This window comes from Patagioenas fasciata, chromosome 4, assembly GCF_037038585.1.
Source record: "Patagioenas fasciata isolate bPatFas1 chromosome 4, bPatFas1.hap1, whole genome shotgun sequence".
Taxonomy (NCBI): Eukaryota; Metazoa; Chordata; class Aves; order Columbiformes; family Columbidae; genus Patagioenas; species Patagioenas fasciata.
Genome location: NC_092523.1, coordinates 591,779 through 617,815, shown reverse-complemented (window position 1 = coordinate 617,815; position 26,037 = coordinate 591,779). Strand labels below are relative to the sequence as shown.

The following is a 26,037-nucleotide window of genomic DNA, read 5'->3' as shown; positions in this document are numbered from 1 at the left end:
CCGTGCCCGTGCCCGTGCCTGTGCCCGTGCTTGTGCCCGTGCCTGTGCCTGTGCCTGTGCCCGTGCTTGTGCCCGTGCCCGTGCTTGTGCCCGTGCCTGTGCCCGTGCCTGTGCCCGTGCTTGTGCCCGTGCTTGTGCCTGTGCCTGTGCCTGTGCCCGTGCTTGTGCCCGTGCCCGTGCTTGTGCCCGTGCCTGTGCCTGCTGCAGCCCCTCAGCCTCCCACCCCACAGCGACCCCATTCCACAGGGACCCCCATCCCGCAGCGACCCCCATCCCGCAGTGACCCCTGTCCCACAGTGACCCCCATCCCGCAGTGACCCCATCCCACAGTGATCCCGTCTCACAGTGACCCCCATCCTGGAGTGACCCCCGTCCCACAGTGACCCCCGTCCCACAGTGACCCCATCCCGCAGTGACCCCATCCCACAGTGATCCCGTCTCACAGTGACCCCATCCCGCAGTGACCCCCGTCCCACAGTGACCCCGTCTCACAGTGACCCCATCCCACAGTGATCCCGTCTCACAGTGACCCCATCCCGCAGTGACCCCCGTCCCACAGTGACCCCGTCTCACAGTGACCCCATCCCGCAGTGACCCCCGTCCCACAGTGACCCCCATCCTGCAGTGACCCCATCCCACAGTGATCCCGTCTCACAGTGACCCCCATCTCACAGTGACCCCGTCCGGAGTGGCCAGTGGGGACACAGGCTGATGCCACCCAGCTGGTGCAAGGGCAGGCGGGGTCTGGGTTTCCCTTCCCAGAGCAGAACGGGGCTGCAGAGCGAGTGGGGCTCTTTAACCCTCATTAAATTAGCGCTCGTTAACCCTCTCTCCGGTGGCAGGGCCTTGCTGCGGGACTTCATCGGGAACCTGCCCCCCCAGCGGCTGCTGAAGCAGAAGCTGCAGTCCCTGCGCGACATCGTCACCAGCAAGGTCTTCCAGTCCTACGGTGAGGGGACAGCGGGGCCCGGTGGCACCGCCCTCGGGGGGGCCGGGGGTCGCTGGGGACGGTGTAGGGGGTGCCAGACCGGAGGGGTTTGTGGAGCAGGTTCCTGGGTCTGTTGGGTGTCTCAGCAGGGACGTGGGTGATAGAGAAAAGAGCAAACAGGGTGAATTCTGCCCTGTGAGAGAGAAGTGACCGGGGTGTGCTGGGGGCAGACTCGGGACTCACATAATCTCAACAAGTTGGAGAAAAGGTTTTGAAAGACAGAGCTGCTGTTGAAGTTGAGCCGACCCTGCGGAGGCAGCCGGGGTGCGAGCAGAGCATGGAGCGGGGGCTCGGCCGGGCCGGCTCAGGATGGTTCGTGGCTGTGAGCTGGAGCAAGGGAGGCTCGGAGGAGGCTGCTCAGGCCGAGTTTGCTTTAGCAGAGAGGGGAGGTCACAGTGTAACACCTGCCCACCGGCTCTGGTGTTTTCCCAAAACCTGCTCCCCCGAGGATGCTGGCAGCTCCGTCTGTGTGCAGGGTCCGTGCAGGGTCCGTGCAGGGTCCATGCTGGCAGCTCCATATGCGTGCAGGGTCCATGCAGGGTCCACGCTGGCAGCTCCATGTGCATGGGTCACAGCCCAGCCCAGGTGTGCTGTGGTCCTGTCCATCCTCTTGGTCCCTTTCCTCCGGGTCCCCTCCTGTGCTGGGAGGTGCTGACACCCCCGCCAGCCCCGTGTGTCCCCACCTGTCCCCAGAGTGCCGGGAGCTGCTGCTGCAGACAGCGGTGCCCGTCCTGCGGGAGCTGATCGAGAGGGGCGAGGAGGAGGACGCCTGCATCGAGCTGCTCAGCAGCATCCTGGAGGTGCTGTACACGGCCCAGAAGGTAACGCCCGTCTGCTCTGCTGCTCCTTTGCCCTCCCCAGCCGTCACCTCATACATCACCGGCCTGAGCCCCCCGAGTGGGGCTGAGCACAAGTCACCGGCCACGGGGCGGCTGGGCCCAGCTGCGGTCCAGCCACAGTCAGAAGGGACTGTTGGTGCCCCCTCCCAGTGAGAACCCCCCGAGGGGGTAAAGCCCCTTTGACTTCCCCCTCAGCTGGTGTCTGGTGAGTTCCATCAGTCCCGGCGGTGGGGAAGAGGCCACCAAGCCAAGGACAGCACGGCCCTGGGAACAAGGGGCTGCACGGCTGTGCCCCCGCTGTCCCCGCTCCGTGGGCGCAGGAGGGGGGCACAGGCAGGGACAGGCCGGGGGCAGCGGCTGCCACGGGCTGCAGGGCACCGTCACCTCCAAGTGAGCGGTGGTGGCGCCAAACGTGACCCAGAGCCCCGTGGCACGGGGGGGCAGCCCAGCACCCCCCAGCAGGGAGCCGAGCGTGCCGGGGGTGCCCCTCGTACACCTTCCCCCACGCTGCCCCACGTACGCCTTCCCCCACGCTGCCCCACGTACGCCATCTCTCACGCTGCCCACAGGACCCTCCCGCGTCGTGGGGCACCAAAACCAGAGCCCCTGGTGACCCCTGGGGCTCACGGGGCGTCTGACGGGCACGGCCCTGCTGTGGGGACCTGTGGGGACCACATGTCACTTGTCCCAGGTGGCCTCTGGTGGGGCAGGGTCCCCTGTGCTGGGCGCCAGCCCCATGTCCCGGTGCTGTGTGTTGCAGCGAGCGGAGCAGCTGCGGGCGCAGCGTGGTGCCGGCGAGGGACGGCACAGGGACCGCGGGGACGCGGAGCTGGTGAGTGCCCCGCCGCGGGTGGGAAGGAGCCGGGTGCCCCTGCGCGTTCATGTTGGGCTTGGCTGCACTGCTGCGGTGACAATCCCTGTGCGGTTACTTGGAGCTGTGGTGACAATCCCTGTGCGGTCACTCGGACCTGCGGTGACAATCCCTGTGCGGTTACTTGGAGCTGTGGTGACAATCCCTGTGCGGTCACTCGGAGCTGCGGTGACAATCCCTGTGCGGTCACTCGGAGCTGTGGTGACAATCCCTGTGCGGTCACTCAGAGCTGCGGTGACAATCCCTGTGCGGTCACTCGGAGCTGTGGTGACAATCCCTGTGCGGTCACTCGGAGCTGGTGGGGATGCTGCAGTGACAGGGTTGGTCCGGGGAGGGCCCCTGCAGAGCGGGGGCCGGGGGTCTGTGTGGCTCTGGCGTGTGGTGACCTGCCCCGTGTCCCTGTCCTGTCCTGGGGGTGTCTGTGCGCAGACCGCTGTCCTGGCCCCGCTGCCATGCGGTGGTGGGTGCTCTCGGGCCGCTCCAGCTCCGCACGAGGAGCGAGGAGGTTTGTGGCTCTCGGGGGCCGCGGGGGCGCCCAGCAGCGTCCCCACACGGCAGAGCTCGCTGCTCCCCAGCACTGGGAGGGCAGACGGTGGGTTTGCAGTGCTGGGAGCCCTGTAGGAAGGGTCAAGCGCAGCGGTGACAGCCGGTGACCCCGGCAGCGTGACCGGCGGTCGTGTCTCCCCGTGCCGGATCCTACCCCGGTGCTGTGGGTGCTCGGGCTGCCGTGTGAAGGCCCAGCGCTGTGTGACGGGGCTTGTGGAATTCCATGGCACTGGGAGCCCCAGCAGCAATGGGAAAGCTTGGAAATTGGGTTGAAACGTCTCCTTTTGGCCTTAATGTTTTGACCTAAAATAGGATGGTCAGGATGCTCATGGGGGAGGATCCTGCTCCAGTTTCAAGTCATAGGAGCTGAACCCCACCTTTGTCTGCCTCCTGCGGGTGCTGCCAGCCCCAGCTGTCCCAGCTGTCCCAGCTGTCCCCAGGGCGGTGTACGAGGCCGAGCTGTGCAGAGACCCTGAGCCCCATGTTTACACCGGAGAGCGTCACCTTGCTCAGCTCCAGCGGTGGTGCTGCCGCCCCCGCGGTGACTGAATGAGCTGCACTGGTGCGGACAAGTCTTTGTGCTGTGATTTCATATAAATGGTGACTCTTTAGTCAGCTCGTGATTTCCCACCTCCCGAGGCGCCACAGCCTGTCCCTCCTGGCAATGTCACCGCCACGGCCCAGAGCCGCCTGGTCCCCCGGCCGAGGGTCCCGGGCACAGGGCTCATCCTGTCCGGAGCAGAGCTGCTCCCCCTGCGCGGGGCTCCCAGCTGCCCAGGGACCTGTGTCCCCATCCCGGCTCCTCTGCCAACAGCCACTGTGAACACATTGCCCCCTCCTCGCCTGCCGTTTTTGGTGGCCCGCGGTAACCGCGGCAGCGCCGCAGGGTCGATGGCGCTGCCATGGCCCCGGCCCAGCCTGTCAGCACCCATGGCGCCGGGGAGGGGGACACGTGCCAGCTCTGTGCCGCCGGGCGATTGCCGTGGCTGCAGCGATGGCGCTGCCACCCGTGCCCTCCCGTGGCACCACGCGGGGCGCTCCGGCTGTGACACCTCGTGCCTTGCAGGTACAGGTGAAGAAGCACGTCCAGCTGATCCTGGAGCGGCTGCTGCACACCGTCAACCGCAGGCTGATCGTCCTGGAGCGGGAGAGCGCGTTGCGGGTGAGTGTCACCGTCACCGTCACCGTCACCGTCACCGACAGCGCTGCGCCGAGCCGGGAGCGGGGCTGGAGCCGGGACGGGCGGGCGGGTGTTTGTGGTGCGTGGAGGCCACGTGGGCAGCAGACAAAGCGGTCTGGGCTGCATTCTCCTGGAAACAAGGGACTGGACCTGGTGAACCGTCACAAATTTACATGGCAAGAGCAGGCGGGGGGATGTGCCGGGACCCCCACCTCCGGGGGGCAGCAGATCCAAGCGCGGCTCAGCTGCAGCTCCAGGCAGAGCCGCTGCCCCGGGGCGAGGGTCTCGCGGTGCAGGAGGGAAAGGGGCGGTGGGCACGCCGCGGTGGATGTGGCAGAGCTGGCGTGCTGAGGAGTGGGGCCCACCGTGTTCTGTGAGCCGGGGGTGGGCAGTGGGGAAACGCTGTGCCGTGCCAGGGAGGTGCCGTGTGTGGGGAAACGCTGTGCTGTGCCACAGGGAAATGCTGTGCCGTGCCGTGGGGAAACGCTGTGCCGTGCCACAGAGAAATGCTGTGCCGTGCTGTGGGGAAACGCTGTGCCGTGCCAGGGAGGTACCGTGTGTGGGGAAACGCTGTGCCGTGCCACAGAGAAATGCTGTGCCGTGCCGCAGGGAAGAGCCATGCTGCGGGAAACATCGCGCCGTGCCGTGCCGTGCCGCGCCGTGCCGTGCCGCGCCGTGTGCCGTACCCGGGGAGGTGTGGTCATCCGGAGCGGCAGCTCAGCCCTTTGCTTGAGCCCTTCTGGGCCAAGCCTGCAGGTTTGCCATCCTGGATTTGTTCTGTCGATGAAGTCCTAGCCGAAGGGGGCGATGAGGCGGGCGGGCAGGACGCAGCGCTATCCCCGTGAGGCTGCCGGCTCTGTGCGTGTCCCACCGACGCGCTGAGGCCCCAGCGCTGCTGCTCCTTGCCTGGTGCCCCCTTCTCGTAACCTGGGGACAGGGGAGGTGCAGGGTCCCCCGGCACTGCAGCCCGGCTGTGACCGTTCCCCCAGCGGCCCCGCCGTCCTGCAGCGGCTTTGCCAGCCGAGCTGCTGGCGGGTGCAGTCCCTGGCACGTGCCCAGGCACAGGTGCCTCGTGGCCAGGCCGTGCCGCTGTGCCAGACGTGCCCTGGCTCTGCTGCCGAGGCTGTGCCGGGGCACGGTGAGCTCTCGGCGTTGGGGCGGGTCCGCCTGTGACCCGGCAGGACACGCGCGCGGGTGGCGCCTGCGTCCGTGTGCTGTCTGCCCTCGCTGCTCAGCGCCAGCGGAAGCCAGAGCACAAGGAGTGCCGGGTGTGCCGTGCCTGCCTGTGACAGCTGCTTTAACGGCGCGTTGGCTCCTCCATTTGCCAGTCTCCTGGTTTGGAGGCACCAGGGTGCAGGGCACCAGCCGGCGAGGCCACGGCCAAACCTTCCCGTCCTCTGTCCCCCTTGCCGGACCCTGTGGGTGCCACAGTCCCTTGCTGTGGCATGAGGAGGCTGGGCAATGTCCCCTCTCCAAGCTGGTGGCCCCGCTGGCACAGCCATGGCAGCTCCTGCGCTGGGAGCCCTGGTGCCCGATACGTGTGGTGTCTGCTGGTGCCAGGCCCCGGGCTCTGGGCACCGCTGGCCCCGGGCCCTGGGCACCGCTGGCCCCGGGCACACCGCAGGCTGTGCCGGATGCACCGCGCAGGGTATGCACTCGCTGCCCGCTGCTGCAGCCGCTCCCACCCCACACCTTGGCAAAATGAGGCTGAATTTCTCTCCTCGGGGCAGCTTTGCAGAGGCTGGAGTATTTGAGCTGCTAATTTCTTTCTCCTGTAATTAGCCAGAGCATCCTGCAGCCGGGGAGGGAGTTCCCAGCCACCAGAGTGGTGGCAGCCCCGGTACGGGCTGTGCAGGGCTCGCCCCCGGCGTCACCGCCAGACGCCGGCTGGAAGGACAGCCCTGTGCCCCCAACTCACCAGCCCACCCACCCACCGGGGGGCTCGGGGTCCGGTCTCTCCTCCAGCTCCGGGTCCTGCAGAGACCCGACCATTTCCCACTGTCTCTGGCTGCTCCTGGTCACCCTGCAGCAGGTGGGGGGACGGGCTGGGCCCCCAGGGCTGTGAGTGCCCACGGGGACACCCGAGGCTGCTCTCGCCCAGGGCTGTGAGTGCCCACGGGGACACCCGAGGCTGCTCTCGCCCAGGGCTGTGAGTGCCCACGGGGACACCCGAGGCTGCTCTCGCCCAGGGCTGTGAGTGCCCGTGGGGACACCCGAGGCTGCTCTCGCCCGGGGCTGTGAGTGCCCACGGGGACACCCGAGGCTGCTCTCACCCGGGGCTGTGAGTGCCGGCGCTGGGCAGGGAAGGGCTGCTGGCCCCCTCCTCATCCTCCCCCTCCCCCAGAAGAGAAGAGCACAGCTGGGAGAGGATGTAACAAAAATAGCGTCTCCGTAGAATTTATTGAATTCTCGTTAAATACAGCTGTTGCTCCCCTTGCCTTATGTACATGGGGGCTTCAGAACATCAAACTGACCAGTTAAAAATATAAAAGCTGGTGCTACCCAAACCCTACCGTCAGCGGAGGGAGAGGAGGGGGCGGGCAGGGGGTCAGTGCTGGGACGGCGCCCGCGGCTCGGCCGCCTCACAGGAACCAGAAGCACTTGCGCCGGGATTTCTTGGCGTCCAGCTTGGCCGGCAGCTTCGTCACCGGCGACAGCTCCTGCCGGGGCGGCACGGCCAGCGCGGGGGAGCCGGGCGCTGCCGCGGGGGAGCTGGGCGCCGCGTGCGGCTCCATGTGGCTGAGCACGCGCTGGAAGCGGCCCTCCTGCTGCCGGAAATCGTGCTCCACGCTGCGCGGGGACGAGGGGACAGCGTCAGTGGGGTCACCGCGCCCCCGCTGCCACGGCCCCGCGCCGCCTGCGCCCCGGCACAGGCACGGGTGTGACTTTGCCTGCGATGGGCCGGGAGCCGCCACCCGCCCTACTGGGGACAGGGACAGCCAGGGTCTGTGCGACCCCGTGGCACCCCAGAGCAGGGCAGCGCATCCCTGGGGACAGGGCATCGTGTCCCACTGCCGCTGCCACCGGTCCTGTGCCCAGCGCTGGCTGCGGTGTCAGGGGGTGACCCGAGGGCTGTGCCTGTCACACCCTGGTGACGTGAGAAGCTGGGTCTGGGGATGCAGGGGGGCCTGTGTCACCCCCCGGTTTCCTGCCAGTGCCGGAGTCCCGGTGTCCCCGCAGTGCCCGTGGCGTGGGCTGGCTGCCGGGGCCATGTGCCGCGTGTGTCCTCACCCGAAAGCACTCCACGTCCCCACACCAGCCACATCCCATCGCGTCAGCGAGGTGCCGCGTGTGCCGGGACCACGCACGTGGCACAGCCGCCCCGCACACAGCGCCCTGCGTGGCCCGCTGACACCTCCTGTCACCTCCCGTCACCTCACCCTGTGAGGACGCTGTCACAGCCATCTCTGGGACAAAGGCTGAGCCCTTAGCAGGGGCAGCATGTGGAGGGACCCGAGTCCCCAGCATAGACACAGGGGAGGGCTCGAGGACACCACGGGGTGATGTCCCCAGGTCGGGACGCGGGCGGGCAGCTCTGCGCCCTCCCTGCGGGTGACCCCGAGGCGGGTGCTGGGCGCGCTGCCCTCGAGCCCAGTCCTGTCCCACTCCCCGTGTCCCGTGTCCCACTGCTGCCTCTCCCCATCACCGGATACAGCAAAGCCGGGGGAGTCCCCAGCGGGAGCCTGGCAATGACAGGAGCCCCCCCACGATGTGACATCTCTCCCCGCTGCGGTGCCATGCAGAGACAGGCTTGTCAGTGCCAATTAGCGCTGAGGGCCCCCCCGGCTGCAGTGGGGTCGTGGTGTTGATAAGCGCAGAACGAGAGGCGGACGCGCGGTGCGGGGTGCAGGGCTGCGAGGGGCTGGGGCGCGGGGCCGGGCCCCCCAGACCGAGGAGCCCGGGGTAGGGGGCGAAGCTGTCACACACACACACACACACAAACACACACACAAACACACACACACACACACACACACAAACACACACACAAACACACACACACACACACACAAACACACACACACACACACACACAAACACACACACACAAACAAACACACACACACACAGACACACACACACACACACACACTCACACGCGCGCGCGCACACACACACACACACACACAGCAGCCCGGCGGGCAGCGGCACAACCGCCTGTGCACACACCGCAAGGGCTGCTCAGCGCCAGGCTGCACGCTGCCCAGCCCTAATTAACAGCACAATGAGAACACCCCCGGCCACCCTGCCCGCGCACAGGGGCGGGCGAGGGGCTGCGCGGCGGGGACGCACGGCACCCCCGGATTCCTGGGCGCGCAGGAGCTGAGGCAGAGCTGCAGCGCAGGGCGCGGGCAGAGGGTCGTGGCGCCTTTCCCTGAGACAACGAGGAGAGGGGCGGCAGAGGAGAGCGCTTCACACCCCACCCAAGGGCTGGAGCGGAGGCCCCCAGCCCTGTGCCGAGGACAGTGGCACCCGCACCCCCAAACCTGCTGCCCAGGGGTCCCGCACGCTGGCTGCTGCCGTGCGTGGGGCGGCGTCACCGTCCTGCCTGCCGCGGGGCTGCACGGCGGCTGTGCCGCGGTGCCCCGGTGCAGCCGACCCCCCGCGCCGCCTGGCACCGAGCACACCGCTGGCGGGAGGGCTCCTGCCGGAGACACACAGCCCCAGCACCCGCAGCCGTGCCGCCCTGCCCTAGCACGGCCCGGGCTCTGCTCTGGCTCCAGGGCCATCCCCGTCCACCTGCCCTGGCGCAGCAGCCCACCTGGGGATGGTCCGTCCCGACTGCTCAGCACCTGCTGCCACAGAGCCTGGGACCAGCGGTCCCGGCCGAGACGTGGGAGTGTGTCCCCAGCTCCGCCCTGGCCACAGGCCCCCCTGCGCTGCCGCGGTGCTGTGAGCACCCCGGCCCTGGGCTGCCCCAACCCTGAGCTGCACCTGCATTTCACACCCGAGTGTCTTGGCACAACAGGTGCTGCCGACTGCCCTCCAGCCCCACGGGATCTCCTGGCAGGCGAGGGGGCCTCGGCAAAGGTCTTTCTGTGGTAAATCGGCACCTACCGGCTGCACCCACAGCCTGGCAGGGTCAGGAGATCATAGAACCATAGAACCATTTCAGCTGGAAGGGACCCTCAGGATCATCCTGCCCAAACATACCCCAGCCCTGCCCCTGCCCCCTGTCCTGAGAACCTCCTGTCCGTCTGTCCAGCCCTCCAGGGATGGTGACTCCAGCACTGCCCTGGGCAGCCTGTTCCAATGCCCCACAGCCCTTTGGGGAGGAAATTGTTCCCACATCCAACCTCAACCTCCCCTGGGCAACTTGAGGCCGTTTCCTCTGCTCCTGGCGCTTGTTCCTGGGGAGCAGAGCCCGACCCCCCTGGCTCCAAGCTCCTTTCAGGCAGTTCAGAGATCAGAAGGTCTCCCCTCAGCTCCTGTTCTCCAGCTGAACCCCCAGGTCCCTCAGCCGCTCTCATCACACTTGTGCTCCAGCCCCTCACCAGGTCCGTTCCCTTCTCTGCGCTCTCTCTAGTACCTCCAGGTCTTTCTTATGATGAGGTGATGGAGCTCAGGGACAGGAGATGTGGCGCAGGCGGGTCCCCTCCCCAGCATGGTCCCCAGGACTCGCAAACCACTTCGCAGCCACATCAGCAGCCTGTGGGTGGAGGAGAATGGGGCCCCGCGCGTGCGCGGCGGTGCCGGAGCCGGCTCTCACCTATAGATGATGCAGGCGCAGTCCCGGCAGGTCCCGCAGTTGGCGATGTCCTGTCCTGTCCGGTATGAGTGTCGCCTGCAACAGAGCAGAAGTGCCATGAGCCTGGAGACCCAGCGGGTCTGCCTGTACCCCCCAGCCACCCCCAGACCCCTCAGCTGCATCCCGGCTTTGTGCTCCAGCAGAGAGAGCCAGGATCCCGCTCCTCTCCCCGGATCCTGCTCCCCGGTGCGGTGCCGGCTGGTGCTGGGCCAGGCACGGTGCCTCTCGGCTCCGCAGATTCCGCAGCTGGTTGCAAAGCAGCACAGGCGCAGCCAAAGCCCCAGGCCCTTCCCACCTCCTCTCATCTGCACCCAGAGCCGTTCCTCCTGCCCGCGGCCGCCCCGGCACACCAGGCCTCTCCCCACACGGTGCGCAGGGACAGTGGGACCGTGGGCGGCACAAGGCCTGTGCGTGGCCCAGGCAGCAGTGCCCGACAGATGGGCAGAGGGAGATGGGCCAGACTAATCTCCAGCCTACGCCAAACTTGGGATTTATCTCTTTTTGATGCTCTCATGTCAGAGAAGCATCCTGTGCCAAGGAAGGTGCACGGGACTCAAATTAAGCTGACGGGCCCCGAAGCCCAGCTCAAGCCCTGAGCAGTCCTCCCGCAGAGCTCTAAGGAGAGGGCATCTGCACCTCCAGTATTGCCGCGGCGCCTCTCGGTGTCCCCACGGCCTGCGCGCAGCACTCCCAGCCCCTGCCGCCCCGTGAGTGCCGCGCGGACACCGGGACGGGCAGCAAACCTCTGGCAGCTGCAGCGCCAGCCCGGTGCTCCCGAGCCGGCAGACCCCTGCGCCGCGGCCGGCCCAGCTCCCGCTGCCGGCATGGAGCCCCAGCTCCGGGAAAAGGGTCCTGACGCCTCCCCCTGCTCAGCAGCCTCTGACCTGAGTCATGTGCCTCTGCAGCCCCCGGGTGCCAGGGCTGCGCGGGGCTGTGCCGGGGAGCTGCCCCCAGCCCCTGGCACCCGGCAGTGCCGGCGGGCGCTCCCCGGCGGTGCCCGACTCCGGCTGCTCTCAGACCTGCACGCAAGGGCCTTGAGAGACGCTTTTGGGTGCCTGGCAGAGCCCGTCTCCACATCTCTGTTGCCCTCTCTGGCCAAGCAGGCTGCGGCTCTTGGGGGGAGCTGAGCAAACACCCCCGTGCCCCACATAGCAGTCACATTTTCATGGCTAAATCTTTCCCTGTTACTTGACCTTGATCATGATTGTTCTCAGCCCTTGGAAACTAGGTCTTTTAATGCACCAAATTACATATTACAATTGGGATTATACTCCTAGCACATAAATTAGATCATGATACCTTTTATATATAGAGAGAATGTACATAAATACGCGTGTGTGCGGGTATCTGATGCTGTAGAAGCTGCGCGTCCCTACCGGGATGAGCTCTGGCACTCGGGTGGGTGTCTGGGGGGCCGTTGCTGGCGGCAGGCGCCGGGACCCTGTGAGGACACGTCGCACCGCGAGCGGCATCGGGGCTGGCAGCACCGCGCTGGCGCACAGCGGGTGCCCCGGAGCCACCGCGCGTCTGCGGGACGCTGACCCGCGGCAAACGAGGCTGCGCTGTTCCGCAGCACAGGACACGCGGATAATGCTTGATGTGATTTCCTATCCCATCCCTTATGTCTCCGGGCACCTTGTTTGCTCATTTGACTGCAACAGTCTATGGAGCCGGGATCCTGATTAATCTGCCTGCAGTGAAGCTAAGCCCGCTCCCGAGCAGACAAGCTCAGTCCCGGCCAGGGGAGCACCCCTGCGTCCCCCCGCTCTGCAGGTGCCCCCGCAGGGCAGCAAACGCCAGCCCCGGTCCTGGCCCTGCTCTCGGCTCCCGTCACGGCGGCAGCAGCACCGCGGTGCTCACCCACCAGCAATGCTCTGCCAGCTCTGTGCTCTGCTTAGCCCGGCGGGCGTGGGAACACAAGCGGGTGATGCACCCCGGGCTGCACGGGCTGCACGGGCTGACGGTGCTGCCCCTGTGCCCGGGAGAACGGGACCCAGCCCTGGACACGCTCCCCTGGCCGGGGAAGGAACAGAGGCGAGCGGGGCGGCCGGGACACGGGCACTCAGGGCACCGCGAAGGGCCGTGGGAGCCGGTGCCCCAGGGCTGCTGGTGGCTCCAGTTGTGGAGCCGCGCCCGTGGCTGGGCAGCCTGTGCCGGGGAAACCGCGGTGCTGCCCGCCCTGCTGAAACACCCCGTGGGCTCATGCTCTCGGTCACCTTTATCGTCCCTAATTGGAAGGGGGTACTTAGCAGTCATTTGTCTTAGATAAAACAAACACGTGCACAGGCATCGGGTCAGGACTACCCAGCGCTGCTCATCTGGCCAGTCCAGATATCCCCCGCATGCCACCCCATGTCCCCAAAACCAAACCAGACACCAACGCCACCACGGCACGCACCGAGCTCGGTGTCCCAGCAAGGTGGGCCCCCTTCAGTCTATGAGGCCAAACTAACGAGCTGCCAGCCTAACGAGCTTCCTGTCCCGGTGCCCAGGGCTCTGCCCACAGGGCACGGCTGTACTGGCCATGCCAGTGCAAGGGATGCTCCATGTCACCTCTGCCCAGGACCAGGGATTCCGGTGGCTCCGTCCCCCCAGCTCCGCTCTGGGGGGGCAGGGGCAGCTCTGCTGGTGCTTCAGTTACAGCCAACATGGGCACAGCAGCTGCACCAGAGCCGGGCAGGGGCCCAGCTCCCACTGTCCTCTGGCCCGCACCCCCTGCACCTTCCCCAGGCACTGGGGGGCACCCTGGGCACAAGCAGGACAAGCCGGGGCGGGTGAGGCGCTGCACCGAGACATGGTGCCACACGCATGGACGGTGGCTCCTGGCACCCAGGGGCAGCAGCGCCCAAATCTCTGGCAGGGCCCCCCCCATTTTGCATCTGCCCCCCCCCGAACATCAGCGTCCCTGGTCCCCTGCTCACCCGTCCCGCTGGGCCTCCTTCTTCTCCAGGTCCTGGATGACGTCCAGCAGCACGCGGATGGTTTGCTGGCTGGTCTCCAGCACCCCTTCCAGGGACTGCAGCTGGGACTGCAGCTCCCCCTGAGCCCCGGGCCCCCGCGGGGCCTCTCCCTGAGATGTCTGGGCATCCTCGTCCCCCGCCGGTGGTCCCTTGGCTGCCACCACCAGCTGCAGCAGGTCCTGGACGTGGCGCAGCGTCTCCGACTGCTCGGCGGTGAGGCAGGGCTGCCCGTGCCGGGGGATCTCCGGTGCCCACCCGACCGGGTGCGTCCCCCCGCCGGGACCCGGCGGGGCTGGAGGCAGCGGCTCCCTGGGCCCCTCCAGTCCTGCACGGCTGAGCCCGGGCTTGGCGGCACGGAGCTGGCTGCAGGCGCCACGGGGATCCCGACAGCCGGGCGCAGCTGGTGTCTTCTCCGGCGTGGCAGCGGCAGAGCCGTGCCAGCCCGGTGCTGGTGGGGTGGGGGCTGGCGAGGTGCAGCAGGGTCCCCCCCGGGCCGTGCCGCAGAGCTGGTGCTGGGGTGGCGGGGTGCCCTGAGCTGGCTGGCGGAGGCCGTGGGTGTCCGTGGCGGGGCCGGGCGGCTGGCGCGGCGGCGAGGGCTGGGGCAGCGGGCGCCCGCGGGGCAGGATCCGCTCCGAGTCGCTGCGGCCGAGCCCCCGTGGCCGGGCGGTCGGCTGGGGCCGGGCGCAGGGCACCGAGGCCGGGCGCGGGGGAGCCCGGTGGCTGCCCCCAGGGTTCACCCGGAGCCGGGCGCAGACGGGGGGTGGCGGGCATGGCTCTGGGGAGCAGCTTTGCGCTGCGGGGGTGCAGCGGGCGGCGGGGCACCCGGTCGTGCCCGGATAGGGGGGACAGGGGTCCCTGGGCGGTGGCAGGCAGCGCGCTGCCGCGTGCTGGGCGAGGGCTGCGGCGTGATCGCGGGCGAGAAGGCTGCTGGGCGGCTGCGGGGGCACAGCGCGGCCGGTGCCGGTGGGCACAGCCGCCCCCGGGCACTGGGCACTCCCCAGCGCAGCCAGCAGCACCGCATCCCTGGCCACGTCGCAGGCGCTGCTGCTGCGGGGCTGGGGCGCCAGGAAGGGCTTCTGGAGGCTGGGGGAGGTCTGGATGGCGGTGCTCATGCAGGCCTTCCTGGGCATGGGCAGCGTCAGCGAGCCCGGCTGCGCCTGGGGCCAGCTGCGCCGCGAGGCACGGAGAGCCACCGGCTCAGGGGCGTCCCTGGGGGGCGGCGAGGCACGTGGGGTGTTGGGGCTGGGGGCGGCTGCGGGCCCCTCGCCGCCCTCCACCAGGTCCTTGAAACGGACCTGCTGCGTGCGGTTGCGCCGGCGCCGGAGGCGGCTCTCGATGTCGGGCGAGTCGCGGTTGAGCAGCACCGAGCGCACCGTCATGGCTTTCTCCTGGCCGCCCTCGCCGGCGGGGACCGGGCTGGGCCGCGGCTCGCGGCTCACCATGGCTCAGGGCCCCGGGGCCACTGCCCTGTGGCCAGGTGCTTTGGCAGGGCAGGGGGGCCGCGCACCGGTGGCCGGAGCCCAGGGCTGCGCCCGTCCCCGGAGCTGCCCAGGGCAGCGGGCGGCTCATCCCGCGCCACCCTGGAGAGCGGACGCTGCACGGGAGGGCGAGGGGCCGCGGGGCATGCTGCCACTGCCCGGCCCTACAGCCCCCGGCCCGCTGCCCCTGCAGCCCTGCCTGCTGCTGGGCCCCCCCGCTGGCGCCGGCTGCCCATGGTCTGTCTGCTCAGTGTCCCCTGCGGCGGGCGGCCCACGGCACCAGGCGCTGGCTGTCCCTGCCCATGGCTCCTGGCACCTGCAGGGACAGAGAGCAGTGTCAGCCCCGGCCCCCACAGCAGCGTCTCCCCCCCAGAATCCTCCTGCAGTGCCCCCTGAGCGTCCCCCACGCCTGCTGCCCCGCTGGCCTGTGCCGCGCTGCCAGCGCCGCCATCGCCAAACGCGAAGAGACAAGCTTTGATCTCCGGCGCTGCATCTTCAGCACAAAGAGACGGAAAAAAAAGAAACCCCTTTAGCATAAACACGTTACAAGTTCACAGCTCAAACCAAGCAGAAGCAGCTGTTAAAAATAGCGGGGCCTTGCCGGGGCGGTGCGCTCGCAGCAGTGGGCAGAGCGGGGCGGCAGGGGCTGCTGCTTTGGACGGGGCGCACGGGGCACCGGCTCTGCCGGGGGCTGGACAGCACGCGGGGCGCCCACCCTGCGTGGGGCATGGCTGGGGTGGGCACGGGGGACCCGTCGTATGCGGGATGTGGCCAGAGTGGGTACAGGGGACACGTCCTGCATGGGGCACGGCTGGGGTGGGCACAGGGGACCCGTCGTACGCAGGACGTGGCCAGACTGGGTACGGGGGACATGTCCTGCGTGGGGCACGGCTGGGGTGGGCACGGGGGACCTGTCGTATGCAGGACGTGGCCAGACTGGGTACGGGGGACATGTCCTGCGTGGGGCACGGCTGGGGTGGGCACGGGGGACCTGTCATACGCGTGATGTGGCCAGAGTGGGTACGGGGGACACGTCCTGCATGGGGCACGGCTGGGGTGGGCACAGGGGACCCGTCGTACGCAGGACGTGGCCAGACTGGGTACGGGGGACATGTCCTGCGTGGGGCACGGCTGGGGTGGGCACGGGGCATCCCCTGGGGGTGTGGCAGGGCAGGTGGGGCTGCAGACATGGGGGACCAGCGCCGTGGGGAGGCCGCGGCTCGAGGACACTGAGCCACTTCGGGTGTGTGAGAACCAGCCGAGAGGGAGCACAGGCACAGTGACTTCGGTGAGGTGGTGATCGCTCCCTCCACCTCCCCCGGGGAAGGGCGGCTGCTGGGGTCTCTCCAGTGCTTGCCCCTGGCTCTGCCGCAGGGCTATGGTTTGGGAGGCTGCTGTCCCCAGCACATCACACTGCCCTGGTCTGTCACACTGCCCTGGCCTGTCACACCGCCCTGGCCGGTCACACCGCCCCATCACGCTGCCCCGCCACACCACGGAGCACGGGGCGCACACCGGCGCCCTGCTGGGACACCCCCAAGGTGCAGCAGAGCCTGAGTGCTCGTTTTAGGAAGTGGTGCAGGGACAGGGCGGGTGAGACACCGTGCCCGGTGGGCAGCAGCGCTGCTTCGCATGGCGGTTCGGTCTCACAGCGTTCAGCGGCTGCAGACACCCAGAGGTACCTGCGGCACGGGTGAGGAGCAGAGCAATGTGGGGTTCCCCATGGCGTGGACTCAGCCCTCACACCATGGACTCACCCTTTGCACCACGGACTGACCCCTCGCACCACGGACTCGGCCTTCGCACCACGGACTGACCCCTAGCACTATGGACTCAGCCGTTGCACCACGGACTGACCCCTCGCACCGCAGTCTCAGCCGTCGCACCACGGACTGACCCCTCGCACCACAGTCTCAGCCGTCGCACCACAGTCTCAGCCGTCGCACCACGGACTGACCCCTCGCACCACGGACTGACCCCTCGCACCACGGACTGACCCCTCGCACCACAGTCTCAGCCGTCGCACCACGCCACTTCCCGCATCTTGCAGCACCACAGCCCCGGAGCACGGCGCCTGCTCCCCGGTGCCCCCGCGCCCTGCTGGGCACACGGAGCAGAGCCTGCTCGCTCCGCAGCCCCCCTGCCCTCCATGCGGACAGACACACGGCCCCAGCCAGCTTCCCTGGGCCCCTCGCCTCGCTCCCTCTATCAGGAAGCTGCTGAATCAGCACAGCACCCGCAGTCACCCTGCGCTGCCGAGGAGCAAAGGTCCTGAGCGCTGACCGTGCCGGTGCCCGGCACCAGCCCAGCAGAGCGGGGGTGATGCAGCCCCCAGCCCCTGCCCCAGCACCCCTGGCGTTAGTCAGGATGCTGCTCCATGCACCACCCAGCCGCCCGGCCCCTCCCTCCGAGCCTGGAGCCGTGCCCAGACAGCGGGAGATGCTTGTGAGGCAGGACGCGACGGAGACGCGGGCAGGGACGGTCACCTCGTTAGCATGGACAGCAACGGGCGGCAGAGCGAGCTCCAGGACGGAGCCAGCACCTGCCCCATGCTGCTGCAGCCTGGACAGCCCTGCAGGATGGGGCAGAGCCCAGGGGACAACGAGGGGCTGTGGGGACGGGGACAGCGAGGGGCTGCGGGGACACCTCGTCCCCAGGCCCTGCCACAGCCACAGTGCCACCGCTCCCGCTGCAGCGACGGCCGGTGCTGGGGCTCAGCATCCCTGGCGAAGGCACCGCGCCGAGCGGCAGAGGGGACATGGCTGTCACCTCGCCATGCCGGACTGACCTCCTGAGCACGGCCTGGGACAGCGCAGCAGGCGGAGCACTCCGGGAGGGCAGCCGGCACGTGGGCAGCCTGTTCCAGAGGTTCCTCAACGGGAGCACTAATGGGCAGAGGGTTCCAAGAGCCGCTCCAGGAGCTGCGCACGAGGCAGGAGCAGCCCTGGCACACCCCGAGCACAGGTGTGGCCCCACAACCCCACCGAGCCACGGCTGGCGGCAGAGCGAGACGAGGCCCTCGCTGCCACGCAGCAAACACGGCGCCGTCAGTCAGCGGGGCCCTGCCGAGGCGCCCGTGCCTGCGAACCGCGCCGCTGGAGAGATCAGAGACGAGCCACAAGGACAAAGAGAAGGGCTATGAATTATACATGCGCCCGCTCCAGCTGGGAACCGCTCTGAGGATGTCGAACACCGAGAGCTGGGACGCTCCCGCTTGTCCCTCCGCGGACGCTTTTTGGCACGGCTGGATTTGTGCCGAATTTGGGCGGTTTGCAGCATGCCGGTACCTCGGAGTGCTGATATGAGTCCTGCTGCAGGACAGAGCCAGGAACGCGCAGCCCAGCGCTGTGGAACCTGATGGGCCCTCCTGCCGTGAATCCTCCAGCACATTCACTGGGAAATGGCTCTCGGCCCCTGTTCCCGGGGCCCACACGTGTTTGGCCACCCCACCAATGTATCACGTGTCCGGCGCACAGCTCCGGTCCCTCGGGGCTGCCGTGGCTCCTTTCCCCAGGGGACATCGGGGACAAGGCGTGCAGGGAGGGCACGGCTGAAGGACACCTGTCCTGGCTGCCGTGCCATGGCCGATGCTGGTCCCCAGGCGCCCGTGGCTCTCAGGACAGCGCTCACCGGCCGGGGGACACGGCTGCCAGCCCCAGGGTGGCCGGGGGACCGAGCTGAGAGTGTGACAGTCACAGCACGTACCAGCCACACCAGCTAGGACGGGGCCGGGGAGAACACGGCTGATCAAACCCGTTTGCTGTCTGGTTTGATGAGTTTCCAGGTTTGGTCGATGAAGGTAAAAGCCCCGATGGAGCAGACTCAGATTTCTGAGAGGCATTTGACATTTCGACAAAGAAAGCGGAATAATGTGAAAGCAACATGGCATGCATTAGCTGGATTAAAACCGGCTAACCAGCGTGTCTCGAGACATCATCATCCAGCGGCCGCCGCCAACGAGCCGCGCTCCGGACGGGCCCCGCGGAGGGGCGGCCGGCCCGCGCAGCCGCCGGCTCTCACCAGCGCCGGGAAACGTGCGGATCACCCCCAACAGAGAGGGGCGAGGGAGGAAAGGACAAAGGCAGAGGCAGGAGAGGAGTGCGGAGCAGATGCTGTGCAGGAGGGGTCTCTGCCGCGGGGGCCTTGGGCAGCAGAACACTGAAAGCCGGGGCTCAGCACAGTCGGGAGTGACCTCCTTAAAACGTGAGGCCAGCCAGCGCCCCAGCAGCTCGAAAGGATTTGCACGGCGGTGGATCCTCCGCCTTGGCAATTGTTTAAGGTCGGAGTGTTTTTGTCCTGTGGTTCACGTGAATGAGGTGAGACAGCAGGTCACATCGGATGATGAACGGGTGAAACCAGACGACGCCACTCTAATGCAATAGATGACACGGGTGCTCCAACGAGGGGCTCTCGGTTCGGCTGGGAGTGACGTCTCTGCTGAACAAGCCCAGGAACCGTCAGGGACCGTTTCCTATGAGCTGCCCACGGACACCACTGAGCACCGGGCGCCGACTCCCACGCAGTCCTCAGATCGTCCTTGCTCCCCGCAGACACCAAACACTCCCCGGAACCAGGGGTTTGTGAGCAGGGCCGGGGCTCTGCACCCTGCGCCAGCCCGGCTGCCATCCCAGCCCTTCAGGTCCGTGAACCTGCTGGGACACTCGGGATGGTGGGTCTGAACCCTGGTCCTCCGAACCCTGTGCTCGGCGGTGCCGTCAGCTCCTGCTGCCGCTGCAATGGGCTTGTGGGTCCCCTGGGAGAGCCAGTGGCTCTGCGACTGGGGCACCCGATGGTGAATTTTGTGAGACGGAGACCCTAAATCTTCTGGGTTTGTATCTTGAGATTCACGTCTCCGGGCTGCAGGGAGCTGGAGGAACGGGGCCCTGCGGAGCGCAGGGGGAGCCTCCAGCTGCCTCCTCCTCCGGGCAGCAGGGCCCAGCTCAGCTCTTCCTCCTGGCTCGGCTCAGGAGGGACGAGGAGGCTGCTGGGCACACAACCCCCTGCTGCGGCCACCGAGCGGCAGGGCCACGGGCACCGGGGGACAGCCCAGCTGCCCGCGGCCACCAGCAGCCCTGCCCGCCCCCCGCCACCCATCCTCCACCTCGCCTTCCTGGCAATGTCTGTGGCAGAGGCAGAACCAGAGCAGACACATAAATCTTCTCCTCAAGACGCAGGAAGCTGGGAGATTAGATTTATGAGGAGGAAGTCATATTCTCCGGGAACGGCAAAGAGAACAGCTAATTACCCAGCTCCACTCGCTGGGTACAACGGCTCCTCCTGGGACAAAACCTTTGCTTCTCCCGGTCCCTGGGAAGGACAGGGGTGCAGGTGGCGCTGCAGGATGAGGCGCTCGCTCTTGGCCAAGCACCAGCAGGAGCCGGGCTCAGGACACAGCCCTCAGCAGCACAGCTTAATCCCGCTTTGGCTCGGAGAGGACTCGATGTGTTTGTACTCGGACTGGAGCATCTGTGAGACCTGCGGTTGGAGGACTAAGAGCATCTTCTTGGGCAGCGAGCAAACCCCAAATCTGGTTCCTCGCTGCGTAAGCCCCGCCACGAAGCCAGTTCGTGGGCTGCCCTCGTGGTTCTCCTGGAGGCTGCTCCAGCGCCCGGCAGCTCGCAGACCTCATTTCCTGCAGGCACTTAATGACGGCCAGGCTCACCGCCGGTGCTCGCGCCAGCACCGCGCTCCCGCCGAGCGCTCCGCTCCCTGCTCAGCGTCCTCGTGCGCTCACAGGCAGGACGAACGTTCTCGGTACGGCCACGCTCGGCAGGACTCCGCAAAGCCCGCTCTGCCAGGATCCCCAGGGCCAGCTCCCTGTGTCCCCGTGGTCCCCACAGCCTCCTCCACACCTGCAGCACTTGAACCTCCTCCCTCCCAGCGTGTTCAGGTCCTCGTGCTCTGCAGACACCCTGGGCTCTGCTGCAGACACTGCGCTGGCCCGGCTGAGGCACGGGAACGGTCCCTGTGCTGGGCAGCACCCGGGGTGCCCCACGCTCTGCAGCACCCCTGGCACCATTGCCACGGCCTCCGGGGTGTCACCGACACCTGGGTCCTCCCTGCGCCAGCCGGGGCTGGTGCAAGCAGCAGCTCCCGTGAGCCGAGGGATCTGCGCGTCGCTGTTCGGGTCACCGGCTGAAGTGCTCTGCAGAACGTTCGTCACTCCCCGCCACGCGGCCCAGGAGACGGCTCTTGGCACCCGCTGGAGCAGGGACCCTGTCACCCCATCCCCGCTGTGCCAGCGCCCCCGGGCACCCTGCGGCACCTCTCTGGGGCTGCCTGAGGCTCCCGGCCGCCCTTGCCATGCACCATGGCGGATGGCCCGTGGAAGGGATCCCAGCAACGAGGGACAGAGCAGCAAGCCCCTCCTCCCACCACACAGGGGTCACGGACTTGCACTCGCATTGCTCTGTCAGCTGCAGATACGCTGGTTCTGTCAGACGAGGCCTTGATGTGGTCAGGAGACACAGCCAAGCACAAAGCTTCAGAAACCTGCGGAAGGCAAATGTTCCTCTGCCTCCCGCGGACGCTAACAGGGCTGTCGTGGCAGTCGTGTGTCTGCCCTTGGTGCTACCCGCTTGCTACCACCTCTCCTTGCCCGCACAGGAGCACTGGTGTCACCATTTCAAAGGGGACCTGAAGAGGCAGGGTGACCTGTGCAGAGGAACACGGGCAGACCGCGGCACACAGCCCCTGTGGGGCAGGATGAGGTCAGGAGGACCCACATCCTCCCTCGGCCACCCCCGCAGAGGAGCCGGTGGGCGCCCTTGGCACCACGGCTCAGCACCTTTCCCAGGGGCTACCAGAGGGGCCACCGCGGGAGGAGCAAACACCCTGTCTGTCTGGCTGCTTCCTTCCCAGCAAACGTGGCATGGGCGCTGTCACATCTCTCCATGTCCCAAGACGCCTTGCGTGGCTGCACGGATGTGAGACCCAGCCCAGAGAGGGGCAGAGCTCGGCCGGTGCCCAGCACCAAAGCGTGCAGGCTCTGCTGGCGCCTCTGACACACTGGTCCTGCAGGGGTGACAGGGCAAGGGAGGCAGGACACGGCCCAAAGGCTTTGGCCACCGGAGCTGCGGCTCATCACAAGTGTTCCCGCAGCCCCGTGCTCCCCGGTGAGGAATGCTGCACCCCGTGAGGAATGCTGCACCCCTCGGGGAAGGCGCTTGCGCCCATCTGGAGCCAAACCGCCCCAGTGAGCGGAGCAGCCGGCGGGGCTGGGGAGCCCTGGCAGACTGGGACTCCGTGTGCTCCTCCACATGCCAGAAATCTCGTTAAGAAGCCACAAGCTGTCCACAAAGCACAGTATGGAGAAAGCTGGAAAGGCTTCGCTACCCAGCAGCTCCCAGAGGCGACGGCAGCATCGCGGCCGAGCCTGCGTGCGGCAGCGCGGGTGCGGGCAGTGTCCCCCGCAGCCCCGGCCCCTCCCCCGGGAGCCCCGTCCCTCCGCGCTCGCCCGGCGCAGCGGCCGCTGCGGCTGCACCTCCCGGCACGGACAGGGAGAACGCCGTCTCAGAATACCGATTCCTGCCTTTAAGTGCATTCCCAATGCCATCGAGCAGCCGCCCCCTCCCCCTTACGAGCTTTAGACAACACTGGCTTCTGGGGGAATTCAGGAATTAGCAAGTGTCTTTCTTCGCTGTGTGCCTCGTTTCCCCACCAACTAAACAGCCGGGATGACACAGACCATCCTTGTAAACACGTACGAGAGACTCTGTCCAAAAGCACCAGTCAGAACTGAGACAGTATTGTTACTACAGAAGGGAATAGACCCACTAATTATTTGTGGCCTCTGGATGCTACCATACTATTAAATAGTTATAATAATTACAATTCACGAAGAAGATAACCTCAGTCTAAAGGAGCTTCTGCATTTAAATCCTCTCCACTCGTCGGAGTGCACGGGAAGGACCAAACGGTTCCTGCAGAGCAGACGTGCTGGGGCAGGGCAGCGGGAGCACAGCCGGCGGTCCGCAGCGTCCCTGCCCCGCGGCTGGCCCGAGGGCTCACCGCTGTGCCCGGGGCGGTGACGAGTGAGGACACTGCCCGAGTACAAGCTGGCGAGGGCTGCTCCGTGCCTCGGAGGGGAGCCCGACCGACACAGCTGTCCCCATCGGGCACACACGGCAAAGCCCGGGTCCCGGCAGTTACTCAGACGTGTCCACCTCGTGCTCCAAACAGAAAACGGCTCCACCGAGACCCCTTCTCCAGGCGCCCCCGCGAAGAGCCGCGGCTCCAACTGGGTTTTGTGTGCGCTCCTGCGGGGAGGAGAGGGGCTGGAGCAGCCCCAAGAGCTGCACGCTCCTGTTTCATGGGGAGCAGCTGAGGCTGCACGCAGCTCCACTCCCGCCTCAGCGGCTGCCGGAGCCCCGCTGGCAGAACACAAAGGCCTTGAGCGCAGAGCACGGCGCTGGGAAGCTGCTGGGAGCAACGTGGGCTGAATCCCTCCAGCCCGAGCAGCCGTACCCTCGGCCGGGATCAGCGCGGCGTGCGCTACGCGAAGTGACATCCCCGGGATCACGCGTGTACACGTGTCAGCCAAACACAGCCCAGGCTGATGGACGCGTCTCCTAACGAGGGCGAGCAGAGCGCCAGCCAGCCGGGCTGAGCAGCGCCCGGAGCGCGGTCCCTCCGAGCTGCCGTGAGCGGAGCTGCCGCGGCCGGGGCGGCACCGGGGGCAGGCGGAGCGGGCAGCGGGGCGGGGGCCTGACCCGGGGGTCTCCTCAGGGGTTTATCTCCCTTGGTTGCACTCCACGCCACCGCCCCCGGTGTGGCTGTGTCCCCCTGAGTCCCTGGACATGGCAGCCCGCGGCTTGCTCGGTGCCGGGTGTCACCAGCCCCCTGGGTGCTGGTGCCCAGGGCAGGGTGCCTGGCACGGGGCGCTCGGCGCGGGGGATGTCACCGGCTCCCTGTTTGCGGGCTGTCCCGCGCAGCTCCGGCTCCGTGGCGGGGCAGACGAGGAGGAGACCCGGAGAGCGCTACGGGGTCGGGCACCGCGCACCGGCGGAGGGGTGGATGGGGCAGGAACGCCCGGGTACCGGGGTCCCGCCCGCCCAGCCCGGCTCCTCGCCCCGGCCACCGCTGCGCCCGAACCGCCCCGGGGTCCCCGCCCCGACGCGGGTCCCGGTCTGGGGGCTCCCTGAACCGCTCCGCTCCGGCCGCGGGTCTCCCTGCCCCGGGTCGGGGCTGCCGCGCCTCTCCAGGTGCCCGCGCCGCCCGGGGTCCCTGTCCCGGCCCGGGTACCCCCCGGGTGCCCCCCCGGCGCTGCCGGCGCAGGGAGCGGGCGCCGCAGGGCCGATGCCCACAGAGCCGAGCCCAGCCCGGCCCGGCCCGGCCCGGCCCGGCCCAGCCGCCGCGCCGCCCCGCCCCGCTCCGCCGCCCGCGGCCCCGTTCCCAGCCCGCCCGGTACCTGGTGCTCGGCGGCAGCGGCGCGGGTCGCACGGCGGCGGGCGCGGAGCACGGCGGGGCGGAGCCGCGCGGGATCGCCGGTACCGGGGCGGGGCCGGCGGGGGCGGAGCCGGTGGCGGCGCCGGAGCGGCGGGCGGGCGGGCGGTGACGGTGGGGCTGCCCGGACGTGGGGCCGGGGTGCCCGCGGGGAGCCCCGCGGCCGGGAACGCGCCTGGGAGCTGTGCCGTGCCGTCCCGTACCCCAGCGTACCGTATCCGCCGTGCTCCGCACCCCGGTACCGGCGGCCTGTCGGCCGGGCCGGGCCGGGCTCACCGGGCGGTGCGGCGGCTGCACTCCCGGAGCGTGCGCCGCCCTGCGGGGGCTGTGCCGGGGCCGCAGCAGCTGGTGCGGTGGCTCCAGGAGGTGCTGGGCAGTGGGACTGTGCCTCGGCTGGGGCTGCCTCGGACCGTTCATGTCTGTGACCGCCCAGGGGGTCTGGGGACCGTGTGCTGGGCAACCTCTCGGACTGGTCCCCACACGTGTGCCATCCACAGGACAAGCCACATCTGTATGTGTAGCACTGCTTCCATGTGTGGCTCCCAACAATGTAATTTGAATGTAAATACAGTTTCCCCCGAAGAAGGTGTAGCAGGCAGCACAGGGAGTTCACCTGAATCTGATCCCAGCAGCCGTCAGAACAGCTCTTTCCACATGACTGAACTAATCCCATCAAATCCCCAGAACAGCCTGTCTTGCCACAAAAGTTTCCTCCTGTCACGTTCCAGTCTCTCCCTGTGTCCCCTGTGGGGCTGAGCCGCACTTCTCTGTGCGGTGGTGGTGGGTGATGTCCACCCCTGGCTGGCACGTGAAATGTCCCAGAACCTCAGCCGGGGCTTGGGCTGTGCGGCTCGGCCCGGGGGCTGCACGGCTGGGCGGTGGCCGTGGGGACGGGGACCCTGACACCAGGCCCTGTGGTGACATGAACACGAATGCTCAGGGAACGCGGGTGGGTTTGTGGTCCTTCCCCACTTTGCCGGTGCCCAGTGCTTGCTCCCCTGCAGGGTGCGGGGTGGTGGGAGCAGGGCGCGCTGCGCTGTGAGGGGGGACCCGCTCCAGCTTCCAGCCGAGTTGTGCCGGTCGGTGTGCCCGGGGCAGCTGGTACCAGGTGTCTGCAGGACCACTGCGGCGTGCGCGGCCTCCCGGTGCACAGGGGCTGCCGGCACTGCTGTGTGCTGGTGATCGGGGGCTGCCGGCACTGCTGCGTGCTGGTGATCGGGGGCTGCTGGTACTGCTGCGTGCTGGTGATCAGGGGCTGCTGGCACTGCTGTGTGCTGGTGATCGGGGGCTGCCGGCACTGCTGCGTGCTGGTGATCGGGGGCTGCCAGCACTGCTGCGTGCTGGTGATCGGGGGCTGCTGGTACTGCTGCGTGCTGGTGATCAGGGGCTGCTGGTACTGCTGCGTGCTGGTGATCGGGGGCTGCTGGCACTGCTGCGTGCTGGTGATCAGCGGGGAAGCCACAGCTCTGTGGCTTCACTTTGATGCTGAAAGCACTGGGATCTCTTGGGGTTTTATTTGTTCGCTTTTCACAAAATGATTCCCTGCAAACCTGCCCGTGTGCTGAGGGCAGCCAGGGCTGGTCGTGGTCACGTCCCGCAGGGATCCCTGCGCACGCTGCTGCCCTTCCCAGGGTTCCCCAGGGGCCAGGGGCTGAGCCTGGGTCCTTGATCACAGGCAGCAGCTGCTAAACCATGTCCTGAGAACCTCCTGTCCGTCTGTCCAGCCCTCCAGGGATGGTGACTCCAGCACTGCCCTGGGCAGCCTGTTCAATGCCCCACAGCCCTTTGGGGAAGAAATTGTTCCCAGATCCAACCTCAACCTCCCCTGGGCAACTTGAGGCCGTTTCCTCTGCTCCTGGCGCTTGTTCCTGGGGAGCAGAGCCCGACCCCCCTGGCTCCAAGCTCCTTTCAGGCAGTTCAGAGATCAGAAGGTCTCCCCTCAGCTCCTGTTCTCCAGCTGAACCCCCAGGTCCCTCAGCCGC

General features: G+C 67.8%; 2 protein-coding genes across 4 annotated transcripts in view; one reads left to right on the top strand and one right to left on the bottom strand.

Annotated features, from left to right (window-relative positions):
* The window catches only part of LOC136101616 (dedicator of cytokinesis protein 2-like), a 68,945-nt gene that overhangs the window by 25,958 nt on the left and 16,950 nt on the right, over positions 1-26,037 (top strand). For both annotated transcript variants that reach the window (XM_065837892.2, XM_071808380.1), the window contains 4 exons: positions 843-949; positions 1,682-1,809; positions 2,588-2,659; positions 4,311-4,406. In XM_065837892.2, the coding sequence (XP_065693964.2) occupies positions 843-949; positions 1,682-1,809; positions 2,588-2,659; positions 4,311-4,406 (403 nt within the window). The remainder of the gene's footprint in view (positions 1-842; positions 950-1,681; positions 1,810-2,587; positions 2,660-4,310; positions 4,407-26,037) is intronic.
* Positions 6,806-24,336, bottom strand: LOC136101618 (uncharacterized). 2 transcript variants are annotated; one of them, XM_065837896.2, is made up of 4 exons: positions 24,269-24,336; positions 13,095-14,927; positions 10,135-10,209; positions 6,806-7,214 (listed from the first exon to the last, which is right to left on the bottom strand). In XM_065837896.2, the coding sequence occupies exons 2-4, from the start codon at positions 14,573-14,575 to the stop codon at positions 7,007-7,009; spliced, it is 1,764 nt and encodes a 587-aa protein (XP_065693968.2). In that variant the 5' UTR covers positions 14,576-14,927; positions 24,269-24,336; the 3' UTR covers positions 6,806-7,006. The 2 variants fall into 2 exon arrangements, with proteins under 2 accessions (XP_065693968.2, XP_065693967.2); XM_065837895.2 differs by lacking the exon at positions 24,269-24,336 and adding an exon at positions 24,021-24,090.